At 41.8% G+C, this 14,473-nt stretch overlaps 1 protein-coding gene across 2 annotated transcripts in view; it reads left to right on the forward strand.

Moving 5' to 3' along the window:
- ATP2A2 (ATPase, Ca++ transporting, cardiac muscle, slow twitch 2) overlaps positions 1–14,473 on the forward strand; it is an 81,654-nt gene that overhangs the window by 26,510 nt on the left and 40,671 nt on the right. For both annotated transcript variants that reach the window (XM_011997857.1, XM_011997858.1), the window contains exon 4: positions 1,730–1,868. In XM_011997857.1, the coding sequence (XP_011853247.1) occupies positions 1,781–1,868 (88 nt within the window). In that variant the 5' untranslated portion in view covers positions 1,730–1,780. The remainder of the gene's footprint in view (positions 1–1,729; positions 1,869–14,473) is intronic.

Raw genomic sequence — 14,473 nt, forward strand, 5'->3', positions numbered from 1 at the left:
ATCCAGGCTGGAGTGCAGTGGCACAATCTCGGCTCACTGCAGCCTCCGCCTCCCGGACTAAAGAGATTCTCCCACGTAGCTGGGATTACAGGCGCGCACCACCACGCCTGGTTAATTTTTTGTATTTTTAGTAGAGACAGGGTTTCACCATGTTGGCCAGGCTGGTCTCGCACTTCCAACCTCAGGCGTTCCTCCCACCTCAGCCTCCCAAAGTGCTAGGATTATAGGCGTGAGTCACCGTGCCCGGCCTTTTCATTGATTGTAATTGTCATCTTTGTCCTCAGAGTCAGAGATAATTTATCTTTTTTCCCCCCCCAAGACAGCTTCACTCTTGCCAAGGCTGGAGTGCAGTGTCATGATCGCAGCTCACTGAAATCTCTGTCTCTGGTTTAGAGATCCTCCTCCCACCTCAGCCTGCTGAGCAGCTGGGACTACAGGTGCATGGCACCACACCAGGATAATTTTTGCATTTTTCGTAGAGGCACTGTCTCGTTACGTTCAGCCCAGGCTGGTCTGGAACTCTTGGGCTCAAGCGATCCTCTTACCTCTGCCTTTCAAAAGTGCTGGGATTACAGGCATGAGCTACTGTGCTCAGCTCATAATTTAAGCATATGCAAAATACAGTGCTCATGGGATATTTGTTTAACCTTGAGCAGTCCAGTTAAATTCTGCCCAACATGATCTGGAAGAGTAAGAATGTCTGATTTGAGATAGATTGAATTTCCCAAATTTAAGGTTTTTTAATACTTTTTCAGGGGTATATACATCAAAACCGAGGTACACGTGTTACCAGCTTTCATCTTTGTGTCGTTTGATTTTCTTTAGGCTGGTTTGATTCTACAACTTCCATTTTGAAATCGGGAAGAAAATTACGGTGACTACTAATGGTTGATAGTTCATATATGATGTCATGAGAAATATATAACTTGTGACAGGCAGTGCTCTGATGAGAGTTCAGCCATTCATTGGTCTTTACAACTGGAGGGATAGTTCTTAGAATTTGTGAGAGAGATTCATCACTCATAGCATTTACTGTGTGCCCAAACACAATCTAAGCATGTTACATATGACTTCTTATCCTCACAAACCTTGAGGTAGGAGCTGTTAGTGTTGTCATTTTATAGAAAGTAAACGTGTGTGTTGTGTAACCTCTATACAGTAATGTAACTGCTAAGAGCCTGTATTGAACCCAGGCAGCTTAGCCCAGAGTTGGGTGGTTTTTTGTTTTTTTTTTTGTTTGTTTTTGACAGAGTCTTGCTCTGTTGCCCAGGCTGGAGTGCAGTGGTAGGATCTCGTCTCACTGCAGCCTCTGCCTCTCGGATTCAAGCGATTCTTCTGCCTCAGCCTCCCAAGCCCAGGCTGTTAGGCTGTACTGCTTCTCATGAGACAGAATTCATTTTAAATGGCAGGGGGATTTGGCTAAAGGTGAAAGCTGTGTTTTACAGTCTTAGGGACAGCAGAGTCTATAATTGCTTTTCTTCGTTGTTTTATCCCCTTACATTAATTGAGTGTACTTACGTTTCGTTTTTAATACAAAATAATAAGTGTCCTTGTGTCTGTTGCCGTAGATGTGAATTGTTTAGTGCGAATGTTACTAGTGGGCTTCTTTTTTTTTCACTTTTTTTTTTTTTTTTTTTAAAGATGAGACCTCTAAAATTTTATTCCTTGGGTTAGAAATAATTGCAGTGTCAGGCAGGTCTTTACTACTATTCTGTTTTCTTTTATACAGGAAAGAAATGCTGAAAATGCCATTGAAGCCCTTAAGGAATATGAGCCTGAAATGGGCAAAGTGTATCGACAGGACAGAAAGAGTGTACAGCGGATTAAAGCTAAAGACATAGTTCCTGGTGATATTGTAGAAATTGCTGGTAAGTTGAGTTGGTCATTTTTCTTTTATTCTAGATTGTATTTCCGAATGTAGTCTTTTTCTCAAGGCTCATAATTATATTTAAAATAATTGTTTTCATGTATCAATTAACACATTTTAGTGCCATTCATACAAATCCTGCATTCTCTAAAATTATTTTAAAGTGTTTTAGCACCTCCCTTCCTGTCATTGATAAGGCTTTTGGTTTTTATTTTTAAACAAGGTATTTTCAATTCTACTTGTTTAAATACATTGTAGAACATAAGTGCTAGAGAGGTAAAACCTAATGTTGATTTGACAATTAATTATAGTGAGCAATTTGTTAGAATACTGGCTAATGACGACACTGTTTTTCCTATTTTGGTTCTTGGCACAAATGTTAAGTCATACCTACAACTGTCTAATTGAGTTCATGGTCAAGGGTAATTTCTAGACTCTAAAAGCTATGCTTGGCCCAGCGTGGTAGCTCACGTCTGTAATCCCAGCACTTTGGGTTGCCGAGGCAGGCAGATCACGAGGTCAATAGATTGAGACACCCTGGCCAACGTGAAACCCCGTCTGTACTAAAAATGCAAAAATTAGTCGGGCATGGTGGCGCATGCTTGTAGTCCCAACCACTTGTGAGGCTGCGGCAGGAAGAATCGCTTGAACCCGAAAGGCAGAGGTTGCAGTGAGCCGAGATTGCGTCACTGCACTCCAGCTTGATGACAGAGTGAGACTCCATCTCAAAAAAAAAAAAAGATATGCTTAAAAATACTTATGTGTTACCCTGAGCCAGGAGTCTCTGCCTGAATTCCAGAGATCAGCTTCAAACAGTCCATGAATTCACTGTGAGTCCAGAACTCTCCACAGACCTCCAAGGGGTCAGTATCCTCACTGCTCTAGATTAGTGCTGTTGTTTTTTTATTTTATATTTTTTTGAGATGGGAGTCTCTCTCTGTTACCCAGGCTGGAGTGCAGTGGCATGATCTCAACTCACTGCAACCTCTACCTCCCAAGCTCAAGCAATCCTCCCACTTTGCCCCCCAAATAGCTGGGACCACAGGTGCATGCCACCACACTCAGCTAATTTTTATATTTTTTGTAGAGGTGGGGTTTTGCCATGTTGCTCAGGCTAGTCTCAAACTCCTGAGCTCAAGTGATCCTGCCTTGGTGTCCCAAAGTGCTGGGATTACAGGTGTGCCCAGCAGTCATATTTCTGACAGTCCAAAATCACAACACCCCTGGGACCAACCAGAGTAGTCTAGGTGGGTTGCTCGTTTTGGCTGTTTCACTTAGAGAGTCATTACTTACTATTATTCAGATTATCTGGCTTTTCATACCTTTCTGAGTTAAGTATACTATTTACTTTGTTGCTATTTGTGAATTATCTCATAGTAATGCTTTTATACTGACTTGGGAAGGGTGTGCTTTGTCTTTTATCGTCTTACTCATTTTAATGAAAAGAATTCAAAGAGCTGCATCCCTTAACCCATGCTCTACAACTTTGGCCTCTGAAAGGAAATTGCCTTGTCATATTCTCTCATCCAGAAATTTTTGTTGTTCTTCCAGAATAAAAGGATACTGTTACATATATGCCAGTAAATAGATTATTTGGGACTGTGTAGTATTTGTGTGTAAATGGTGTGTGTAAATGGTGTGTGTAAATGATTTAACACCTTCCTTAAGTATAGTGTTAAGAAAAGTACAACTCAGAATGAAGTGTCTTGGCTATTGGATTTTTTAAAACTTCCTGTTTTGACTGGGCACGGTGGCTCACACCTGTAATCCCAGCACTTTGGGAGGCTGAGGCAGGTGGATCATGAGGTCAGGAGATCAAAACCATCCTGGCCAAAGTGGTGAAACCCCATCTCTACTAAAAATACAGAAATCAGCTGGGCGTGGTGGCTCCCGCCTATAGTCCCAGCTACTCGGGAGGCTGAGGAGGAGAATTGCTTAAACCCAGGAGGCAGAGGTTGCGGTGAGCTGAGATCGCACCATTTCATTTCAGCCTGGGCGACAGAGCCAGACTCCATCTCAAAGCACAAAATTTTCTGTTTTGACACAAATGTTAACATTTTATCACAGGTGTATTATTCTTTCACTCTGTGTACACACATTTTCGTATGAACTGTTGGAGGGTATATTGCAGACATGATGCCCCTTTACTCCTAAATAACATTTGTTTTATAACATCAAGGATGTTCTCTTATATAACCTCAGTATGATTATCAGAATTAGGAAGTTGATACAATAGTATGTAAGATCTTATTCAGAATTTACCAGTTGTCACTTTTTTTGATGAGGGGAAGACAGGGTCTCACTCTGTCACCCAGGCTGGAGTGCAATGGCACCATCACAGCTCACTGCAGCGTTGACCTCCTGGGCTCAAGTGATTCTCCCACCTCATCCTCCTGAATAACAGATCACAGGCACGAGCCACCACGCACCTGGCTAAGATTTGTATTTTTTTGTAGAGACGGGTCTTGCTATGTTGCCCAGGCTGGTATCTCAAACTCCTGGGCTCAGGCAGTCCTGCCTCAGCCTCCCAAAGTGCTGGGATTACAGGCGTGCGCCCACTGCGCCTGGCCCACATTTTTTTTAATAACAAAAAATATTTGAGTTAGGGAATTCTGATAGTGATGAAGAAAATAGGTCAGAATGGGGAAGGCTGGAGATACAGGGAGGCTATTTTAGTAGTCTAGGCAAGAGATAATGAGGACAGTAACATTAAGAATAATGAAGGAAAGATTTTTGAGTTCACGAATAGTGGCTCTTAAGCAGGAATGCACATCAGAATCATCTGGGGGCACTCTTTTTAAAAAAGTTTTTGTTAGGTCTCAACCTAGAATATTAACTCTGAATCTCCACTGGGTACAAAATTCTGGTCATGAGTAGTTCAAAAAGTAAGCCTGTGACTTAGTTACAAAGCAGCAGATTTTTTTGTTTTGTTTTGAGATGGAGTTTTGCCCTCGTTGCCCAGGCTGGAGTACAGTGGCACCATCACGGCTCTTTGCAGCATTGACCTCCTGGGCTCAAGTGATTCTCCCACCTCAGTCTCCTGAATAACTGGGATCACAGGCATGAGGCACCACACACCTGGCTAAGTTTTGTATTTTTTTGTAGAGATGGGTCTTGCCATGTTACTCATGCTGGTCTCTCAAACTCCTGGGCTCAGGCAGTCCTGCCTCAGCCTCCCAAGTAGCTGGGATTACAGGCATGCGCCACTATGCCCAGCTAATTTTGTATTTTTAGTAAATACGAGGTTTCTCCATGTTGATCAGGCTAGTCTCTAACTCCTGACCTCAGGTGGTCTGCCCGCCTCAGCCTCCCAAAGTGCTGGGATTACAGGAGTGAGCCACCACGTCCTACCTAAAGCAGTTCCTTTCTCCCTCCCTCCTTCCCTTCCTTCCCTCCACTTCTTCCCCTCCTTTCCCTCCTCTCCCTCCCCTCCCTCTTTCTGTCCTCCCTGTTTTCTTTCTTTCTGTCTCTCTCTCTTTTTTTTTTTTAACTTGGAAACAGGGACTTGCTCTCTTGTCCAGGCTAGAGTGGAGTAGTGTGATCACTGCAACCTCAAACTCCTTGGTTTCAGGGGTCCTCCTGCCTCAGCCTCCTGAGTCCTGGTAATACAGACACATGACACCATGCCCAGCGTTTTTTTTGAGACGGAGTCTCGCACTATTGCCCAGGCTGGAGTACAGTGGCACCATCTTGGCTCACTGCAAGCTCTGCCTCCCAGATTTATGCCATTCTCCTACCTCAGCCTCTCAAGTAGCTGGAACTACAGGTGCCCACCACCACGCCCAGCTATTTTTTTGTATTTTTAGTAGAGACGGGGTTTCACCATGTCAGCCAGGATGGTCTCGATCTCCTGACCTTGTGGTCCTCCTGCCTCGGCCTCCCAAAGTGCTGGGATTACAGGTGTTAGCCACTGCGCCTGGCCTTTTTTTTTTTTTTTTTTTTTAAGTAAAGATGGGGTCTTGCTTTGTTACCCAGGCTGGGCTTGAACTTCTGGGCTCAAGCGATCCTCCTGCCTCGGCCTTCCAAAGTGTTGTAATTACAGGTGTGAGCCACTGTGCCTGGCTCAAAACAACAAATTTTGGTAACTGAATAGGTAGGAGAGTATGTAAATCAAAGATACTGACAAGATTTCTAGTTTACGTGACTGGGTGTGATGGTACTCTACTACCTGTAGAAGGAAACACTGGAAAGGAGATTGTTTTTCCACAAATATATGTGGTGGGGGAGGTTGTAGATGACATCACCTAAATATGTGTATGAGATTCTGTTTGATTTTATGCTTACCATTTCTTCAGCTGCTGCTTGTTTAATTTTTTTTAAAAAATAGAGACAGGGTCTATCTATGATGCTTAGACTGTTCTCAAACTCCTGGCCTCAAATGATCCTCCTGCCTTGGCCTCCCAGAGTTCTGGGATTTATAGGTGTGAGCCACTACGCTTTGCCTTGTTGGGCTATTTTAGTGTGTTGAGTCTACTTGAAGACTTAGAGAAATTACCCCCAAAGCCATTATCCTCAGTTAGCATCAGTAGATGGCAATGGTAGACAGCTTCAGAGGAAACCATAACCGTGATACCTCAAAGCACCATCTTTTTTGAAGAAACAAACAAAAGCCAACTTCTCTTCATTTGGTGACTTTGATTTCTCTGTATCTCTGAATCCTGGTTCTTGCCAGTCCTTCCCGTCTCTTGTAAGACACTCTAACCTAGTTAACTGAGAAACTTGAAAGTCATCTTGATGTTTTTTCCCCCTCTCTTATCCTCTGATTTGTCCGTAAGACCACTGATTCTGTCTCCAGAACACACCCAAGTTCGTGAACTGTTTCCTTAGTCAGCACACTAGTCTAGCCATCATCTCACACCGCAGCTATCATCATCTCCTAACTAGGCTCTGGCTTCCTTTGTTGTCTTCCTCCAGTCCATTCTCCACACAAGTGCCAGAGTGGTCTCTTAAAGGTTGTGTTATTTATTCATCTGCTGAAAAACCCTTAAGGGACTTTCCCATTGCACTTAAAATACAAAATTCTCTGACCTGATAAGCTTTCATTGTGTGTGTGTACCTCCTGCTTTCTTCTATGATTTCATCTTATGTTGCTCCTTCATGCTGCAGACATCCAGGCCTTTTTTGCAGTTTTCAGTACCACCAAAGCCACATTTTTTTTGGAAGGTTAGGCAGATTTTTTAGAATTTATTAATAAATTTGCTATGTGCACAGATCTCATAGTGGTGAAGCTTTGGTTATTACCCTGACCTATCTCGCTTTTCACACTGAAATGTCATTCTGTATATTGTAGTATAGTTTTGTTGTTGCATTTGATAGTTTAGAAAGGTCAAATAATGTTTGATCTGTAGTGTATGTGACTTAAGATTTTCAGTCTAATGGGATTTTTCCTTATTTATATTGTGGTAAAATATACATATTATAAAATTAGCTATTTTAACCATTTTTAAGCTTGTAGTTCTGTGGCATTAAGTACATTCACATTGTTTTGGGACTGTCACCATCCAGAACTTTTATCTTCCCTAACTGAAATGTACCTCTTAAACGCTAACTTCCTGTTCCCCTCTTCCCTGGCCCCTGGCAACCATTCCCTGTATTTGAATATTCAAAAGACAATGAATTTAATATTCAAAAAAACCCTGAGTTTAAATCCCTTAGGTGAATATACTACTACTACCAAGCGGAGTACAAATTTAAATCCATTTTCCTTTCACCTGTTTCTGAATCCTTCAGGGATAGTGCTGATTCTGGTAGTTATTTACCACTTTTTTTGCCCCAGCTCTTCCCCCACAGTATGGTAATTGTTTAAAAGCATATACATTGCTTGGATGTTGGGCTCTTTCTTTTATTATTATTATTATTATTATTATTATTATTATTATTATTATTATTTTTGAGACAGGGTCTCACTCTGCTGTGCAGGCTGGAATGCAGTGGCATGATCTCAGCTCACTGCAACCTCTGCCTCCCTGTTCAAGTGATTCTTGTGCCTCAGCCTCCCAAGTAGCTGGGCTCACAGGTGTGCACCACCACACCCAGCTAATTTTTGTAGTTGTAGTAGAGATGGGATTTTGCTATATTGGCTAGGCTGGTCTCAAACTCATGACCTCAAGTGACCCACCCATCTTGGCCTCCCAAAGTGCTGGGGTTACAGGCGTGAGCCACCACGCCTGACCTACTATTATTTTAGTTAAGCCCAGCTATGTGAGACATTGCGCTCTTAAGTGCTGCTTGCTTGCTTCTTAAATTGTGACCTTTCTAACAGGAATGCAAAACAGACATCTAGGTTTAGAATACATGTGGACATTTTATTAAATACTGTCATTATACTACCAGGCAGTGAGCACCTTAAGGACAGAACTGTCATATTAACAGTTGTAATGTTATCGTAAGTTCTCTATGAATGAAATTTGAAATCAGAAGTATATGATAGGTTCACCTAATGGAAACATAGTTGCTGTGCAGAAGAAACAGTTGAAGTGTATGTGTGTGTTCAATACGATTATTATTATATTATTATTATTGAGACAGAATCTTGTTATGTCACCCAGACTGGAGTGCAGTGATGTGATCTCGGCTCACTGCAATCTGTGTACCTCCCAGGTTCAAGTGATTCTCCTGCCTGTGTCTCCCAAGTAGCTGGGATTACAGGCATGGGCCATTACGCCTGGCTTGCTTGCTTGCTTGCTTGTTTTGTTTGTTTGTTTGTTTGTTTTTTTGAGACGAGTCTTGCTCTGTCACCAGGCTGGAGTGCAGTGGCATGATCTTGGCTCACTGTAACCTCCGACTCCTGATTCAAGCGATTCTCCTGCCTCAGCCTCCTGAGTAGCTGGGATTACAGGCATGCACCACCTCACCCAGCTAATTTTTGTATTTTTTAGTAGAGACAGGGTTTCACCATGTTGGGCAGGATGGTCTCAAACTTCTGACCTCGTGATCCACCCTCCTTGGCCTCCCAAAGTGTTGGGATTACAGGCGTGAGCCACCGCTTCCGGCCATGCCTGGCTAATTTTTTTGTAATTTTAGTAGAGGCAGAGTTTCGCCCTGTTGACCAGGCAAGTCTTGAATTCCTGGCCTCAAGTGATCCACCTGCCTCAGCCTCCCAAAGTGCTGGCGTGAGCCACTGCACCTGGCCTTCAATGCAATTATTGAATGCCAGATTATTAGTATATTCAAGGTCTGTGTGATCTTCATTATCATCTTAATTCCAGAACATTTTCATCACCCTCAAAAAACTCATACCCATCAGCAGTTGTTGCCCTGTTTTCCTCCCACCAGTTCCTGACAACCGCAGTTTATTATCTGTTTGGTGGATTACTATCTGTTTTTCTGGATATTGCATATAAATGGAATCAGTCTTTGTGACTGGCTTTCTCTTAGCATAGTGTTATATTTCGTTCATGAATATAGCATGTATTTCATTCCTTATTGCTGAATAATGTTTATTAGTTGATGGAACTAATTTACAAATGCAAGAATTTATTTCTAGACTGTCTGTTCTTACTCCATTGGTCTCTGTCTTTAGGTCAGTACCGTATGTCTTGATAGCAAGTCTTTGGATCCATGAGCATAGGGATGTCTTTCCTTTTTTTTTTTTTTTTTTTTTTTTAAGGTCTGTCATTTCTTTCAACACTAGTTGTCAGTGTACAAGTCTTGTGCTTCTTTTGTTAAGTTTATTAAGTATTGCATTGGTTTTTTGGGGGAAAATATTTATAATTGGAATAATTTTTTGTAACTTGAAATTGGCCTATTGGTGGTATTTATTTTTAATTAAAATTTTTAGATTCAAGGTACATGTGCAGGTTTGTTACGTGGATATAAAGTGTGATGCTGAGGTTTGGACTTCTGCTGATTCTGTCATCCAGATGATGAATATAGTATTTCACAGATAGTTTTTCAGCCCTTGCCCCTCTTTTCCTCCTACTTTTTGGAGTGCCCGGTGTTTATTGTTACCATCTTAATGACCATGTGTACCCAGTGTTTAGCTCCCACTTACAAGTGAGAACATACGGTATTTGGTTTTCTGTTTCTGGGTTAACTCACTTAAGATAATGGCCTCTGACTGCATCCATTTCACTGGAAAGGACATGATTTCATTCTTTTGCATGACTGTGTAGCATCCCATTGTGTATATATACCACATTTATTTTTGAGATAGGGTCTCACTCTGTCGCCCAGGCTGGAGTGCAGTGGTGCGATCTCGGCTCAGTGCAACCTCTCACCTCAGCCTCCTTGTAGGTGGAACTACAGGTGCCCACCACACCCTACTAATTTTTGTGTTTTTCATAGAGACAAGATCTCACCATGTTGCCCAGGCTGGTCTCGAATTCCTGGGGCTCAAGTGATTTACCCGCCTCGGCCTCCGAAAATGCTGAAATTATGGGTGTGAGCCACCACGCGTGGCCACAATTTCTTTTTCTTGGGATATGTACCCAGTAATGGGATTGCTGGGTTGAATGGTGATTCTGTTTTTAGTTTATTGAGAAATCTCCAAACTCCTTTCCACGGGGGCTGAGCTAGTTTACATTCTTGCCAGCAATGTATAAGTATTCTCCCCCCCTTGTTTTTTCTTCTTTTTTTCTTTTCCTTTTTTTTTTTTTTTTTGAGGCAGAGTCTCAGTCTGTTGACCAGGCTGGAATGCAGTGGCATGATTATAGCTCATTGCAGCAATGGCTTTCCAGGCTCTAGTGACCCTCCCACCTGAGCCTTCCAAGTTAACTGGGACTGTAGGCACACACCACTATGATGGGCTAATTTTTAATTTTTTTTGTAGAGATGAGGTCTTACTATGTTGCCCTGGCTAGTCTTGAATTCCTGGGCTCCAGTGATCCTCCCATCTCAGCTTCCCAAAGTGCTGGGATTACAAGCGTGAGCCACCGTGCCTAGCAGTAATAGTCACTCTGACTGGTGTGAGATGCTATCTCATTGTGGTTTTGATTTGCATCTCTCTACTAGTGATGTTGAGCGTTTTTTCGTATGTTTGTTGACTGCTCGATTGTTGTCTTTTGAGAAGTGTCTTTTCATACCCTTTGCCCAGTTTTCAACAGTGATATTTGGGGGTTTTTTTGTGGATTTAAGTTCCTTATAGATTCTGGATATGAGTCCTTTGTTGAGTGCTTAGTTTGCAATTATTTACTCCCATTCTGTAGATTGTCAGTTTAATCTGTTGATAGATTTCTTCTGCTGTGCAGAAACTCTTTTGTTTAACTAGGTCCCAATTGTCAAGTTATTTGTTGCATTTGCTTTTGAGGCTTAGTCATAAATTCTTTGCTTAGGGCAGTGTTGAGAAGAGTATTTCCTAAGTTTTCTTCTAGAATATTTACAGTTTGCGGCCTTACATTTAAGTCTTTAATCTTCCTTGAGTTAGGAATTCTTTTTTCAGTTTTTCAATTTCATTTTCAGATTGTTCTTTGCTAGCATGTAGCAATACAGTTGTTTTTTATGTACTGATCTTGTACTTTGCAATCTTGCTGAACTCATTAGTTTTAATAGTTTTTATGGGTTCCTTAAGATTTTCTGAATACAAGATCATGCATTTGCAAATGAAAATGTTTTTTCTTCTTTCCAGTCTGGATGCCCTTTATTTCTTGCCTAATTGCCCTGCTTAGAATCTCCAATACAACATTGAAGTACCAAGAGCAGACATCCTTGTCTTACTGATCGTAGGGGGAAAGCGTCCAGTCCTTCACCATGAAGTGTGACATAGGTGTGGGTCTCATACATGGGTGCCCTTTATCATGTTGAGGAAGCCTTGTTACAGTTGTAACATTTATTTATTTATTTTTTGAGACGGAGGTTCACTCTTGTTGCCCAGGCTGGAGTGCAATGGCACGATCTCGGCTCACCGCAACCTCCGCCTCCCAGGTTCAAGTGATTCTCCTGCCTCAGCCTCCCTAGTAGCTGGGATTATAGGCATATCCCACCATGCCTGGCCAATTTTGTATTTTTAGTAAAGACAGGGTTTCTCCATATTGGTCAGGCTGGTCTCGAACCCCTGACCTCAGGTGATCCACCCACCTCGGCCTCCAAAAGTGCTAGGATTACAGGTGTGAGTCACTGCGCCCGGCCCAGTTGTAATATTTAGGTTGTCAGTATGCTCTGGTGACCTTTCGTGGTGTTTGTAAACTTATATCCAAATTAGACATGATAGTTGGCTGGGTTACTAGGACCAGCCAGGTCATTGAATTGGGTAAGATGTAATTCTAAGGCATTTACAACTAGTGTGTGGAACATTTTGGAAAAGCATACTGTGACTATGTAACCTGGGCCAGATAAATAGGTATTTATTTTATGAAGACTATACATGTTGAGCCTTTTAAACTTCTATCTCTTTTAGAATTAGTAATCAAATTGACCATGCAATCTAGCATTTAGCCTGATAATTCAGTTTTGTGAAAACTATAGAGTGAACTTCAATTCTGAATTTTTTCTTGTCAGTCGAAGTATTATTTGCGTAGCCTGAAAGATTAAATGGCATAAATTGTGCTTTTAGACCTAGTAACTTTTATATTTTCATTTACATTATGAAATTGGATGTGAAGGGGTCTTTCAGATGTGTTGGAAAACTGGAGAAAGTTGTAAACTAATTTGAAGCTGAAAATAAAAATTACTGACTTAACTATTTTTATATTTGCAGAAAGGAACAGACCTTTTTGTAGTCACTGTTTGGAATGTAAGGGTCATCTCCTGACTTTAAAATTTCTTTGTCAGCTTTTGGAAGATATCTGGTAGGATGGTTCTGGCTGAATTTTTCGAAGACTAAGCTGGAATAGATGGTTTTTTGAGGGAGATATGGAAAGAGTTAAGGAAACTAATTTTTTTTTTTCTTTTTTTGAGACGGAATCTCACTCTGTCGCCCAGGCAGGAGTGCAAGGGCGTGACCGATTAGCTCACTGCAACCTCCATCTCCTGGGTTCAAGCGATTCTCCTTCCTCAGCCTCCCTAATAGCTGGGATTGCAAGCACCCACCACCACACCCAGCTAATTTTTATGTATTTAGTAGAGACAGGGTTTCACCACGTTGGCCAGGCTGGTCTCCAACTCCTGGCCTCAAGTGATCCGCCCGCCTCAGCCTCCCAAAGTGCTGGAATTACAGGCATGAGCCACCGTGCCTAACCAGGAAACTAAATTTTAGATGTTGCTATACCAGTTAATCATTCCAAAGAGAAATCGGGTAAGCATACATAGCAAATGCTAACATGAATCTTAAGTATCTAGAAGACAAGAGCCAAATGAAATTGATACGGCAAATAAAAACATGGAGAAAATAACCCACACACAGGCTGGGCTCAGTGGCTCACACTTGTAATCTCAGCACTTTGCGGGAGGCCAAGGCATGTAGATCACTTGAGTCCAGGAGTTCGAGACCAGCCTGGGCAACATGGTAAAATCCCATCCCTACAAAAAATACAAAAATTTGCTAGATGTGGTGGTGCGCACCGGTAGTCCCAACTACTCGGGAAGCTGAGGCAGGAGGATCACCTGAGCCCAGGAGATCGAGGCTGCGGCAGTGAGCTGAAATTAAGCCACTGCACTCCAGCATGGGCAACAGAGTGAGACCCTGACTCAAAAAAAAAAGAGAGAGAGAATGACCCACATGTTCACGTCTTATGAAGCCACAGTAATTCTGCGTTATCTTAAGGCCAAGAAAATATTTCTCTGGATGGATGGAAACCAAAAGTACATAATCTTGTGAGAAATGCACATCGTTTTTAAGCTTTCTGTATTGTCTGCTGACATTATGAAAGTGAATCAAGCTATAATAGCCTAAGTCGTTTCTGTTTTCTTTTTCCTTTTTTTTTTTTTTTAAAGTAGAGACGGGATTTTACCATGTTGGCCAGGCTGGTCTCGAACTCCTGACCTCAAGTGATCTGCCTCCCTTGGCCTCCCAAAGTGCTGGGATTACAGGCATGAGCCACTGTGCCAGGCCATGGTTTTATGGGGTGTTTTTTTGAGACAAGGTCTCCCTGTATTACCCAGGCTAGTCTTAAACTCCTGGCTCAAGGGATCCTCTTGCCTCGGCCTCCCAAAGTGCTGGGATTACAGGCATGAGCCACCATTCCTGGCCAGAAGTCTTAGTTTTAGAATTTTGGGGCTTCTAGTATATGCCCCAGGGGTTATTTATTAACTTCTCAAGAACACTGTTTTCAGGGTTGTTTAAAACAAACTTTACGTATCTTGGTAACCCAGAGTTGATGAATAGCACTAGGAAATAATATCCTCAGATGACTTCTGTCTTGTAGTATATACTCTGGAGCGAATCATCTTGTAAGATTATGTAAGTAGTGGAAGTAACACGATCTTAACATAAAATTGCATTTGCTTAGCACTTAAGAAATTGATAATTTTATTTCCTAAAATGAAGACTTAATAGCCAACAGTGGTGCCAGCAATTTCAAGATTTACTTGGAAATAAAAATAATAATTCTTAAACTTGACAGCAATTTAAAGGGAGGAAACTTTCACTTCAGACAGTCAACATGTAGTACTGAGATTTAGTAGCAAGTATAAACTGCATTTGAGACAGTTGAGTAAAAGGCAGAGTTGTGAAATAGATGACTGGATTCATGTAAGAACCTGGATTATATGATCCTAGTTCTGCATGACATT

The sequence above is a fragment of the Mandrillus leucophaeus genome, unplaced genomic scaffold, assembly GCF_000951045.1.
Source record: "Mandrillus leucophaeus isolate KB7577 unplaced genomic scaffold, Mleu.le_1.0 Scaffold55, whole genome shotgun sequence".
Taxonomy (NCBI): domain Eukaryota; kingdom Metazoa; phylum Chordata; class Mammalia; order Primates; family Cercopithecidae; genus Mandrillus; species Mandrillus leucophaeus.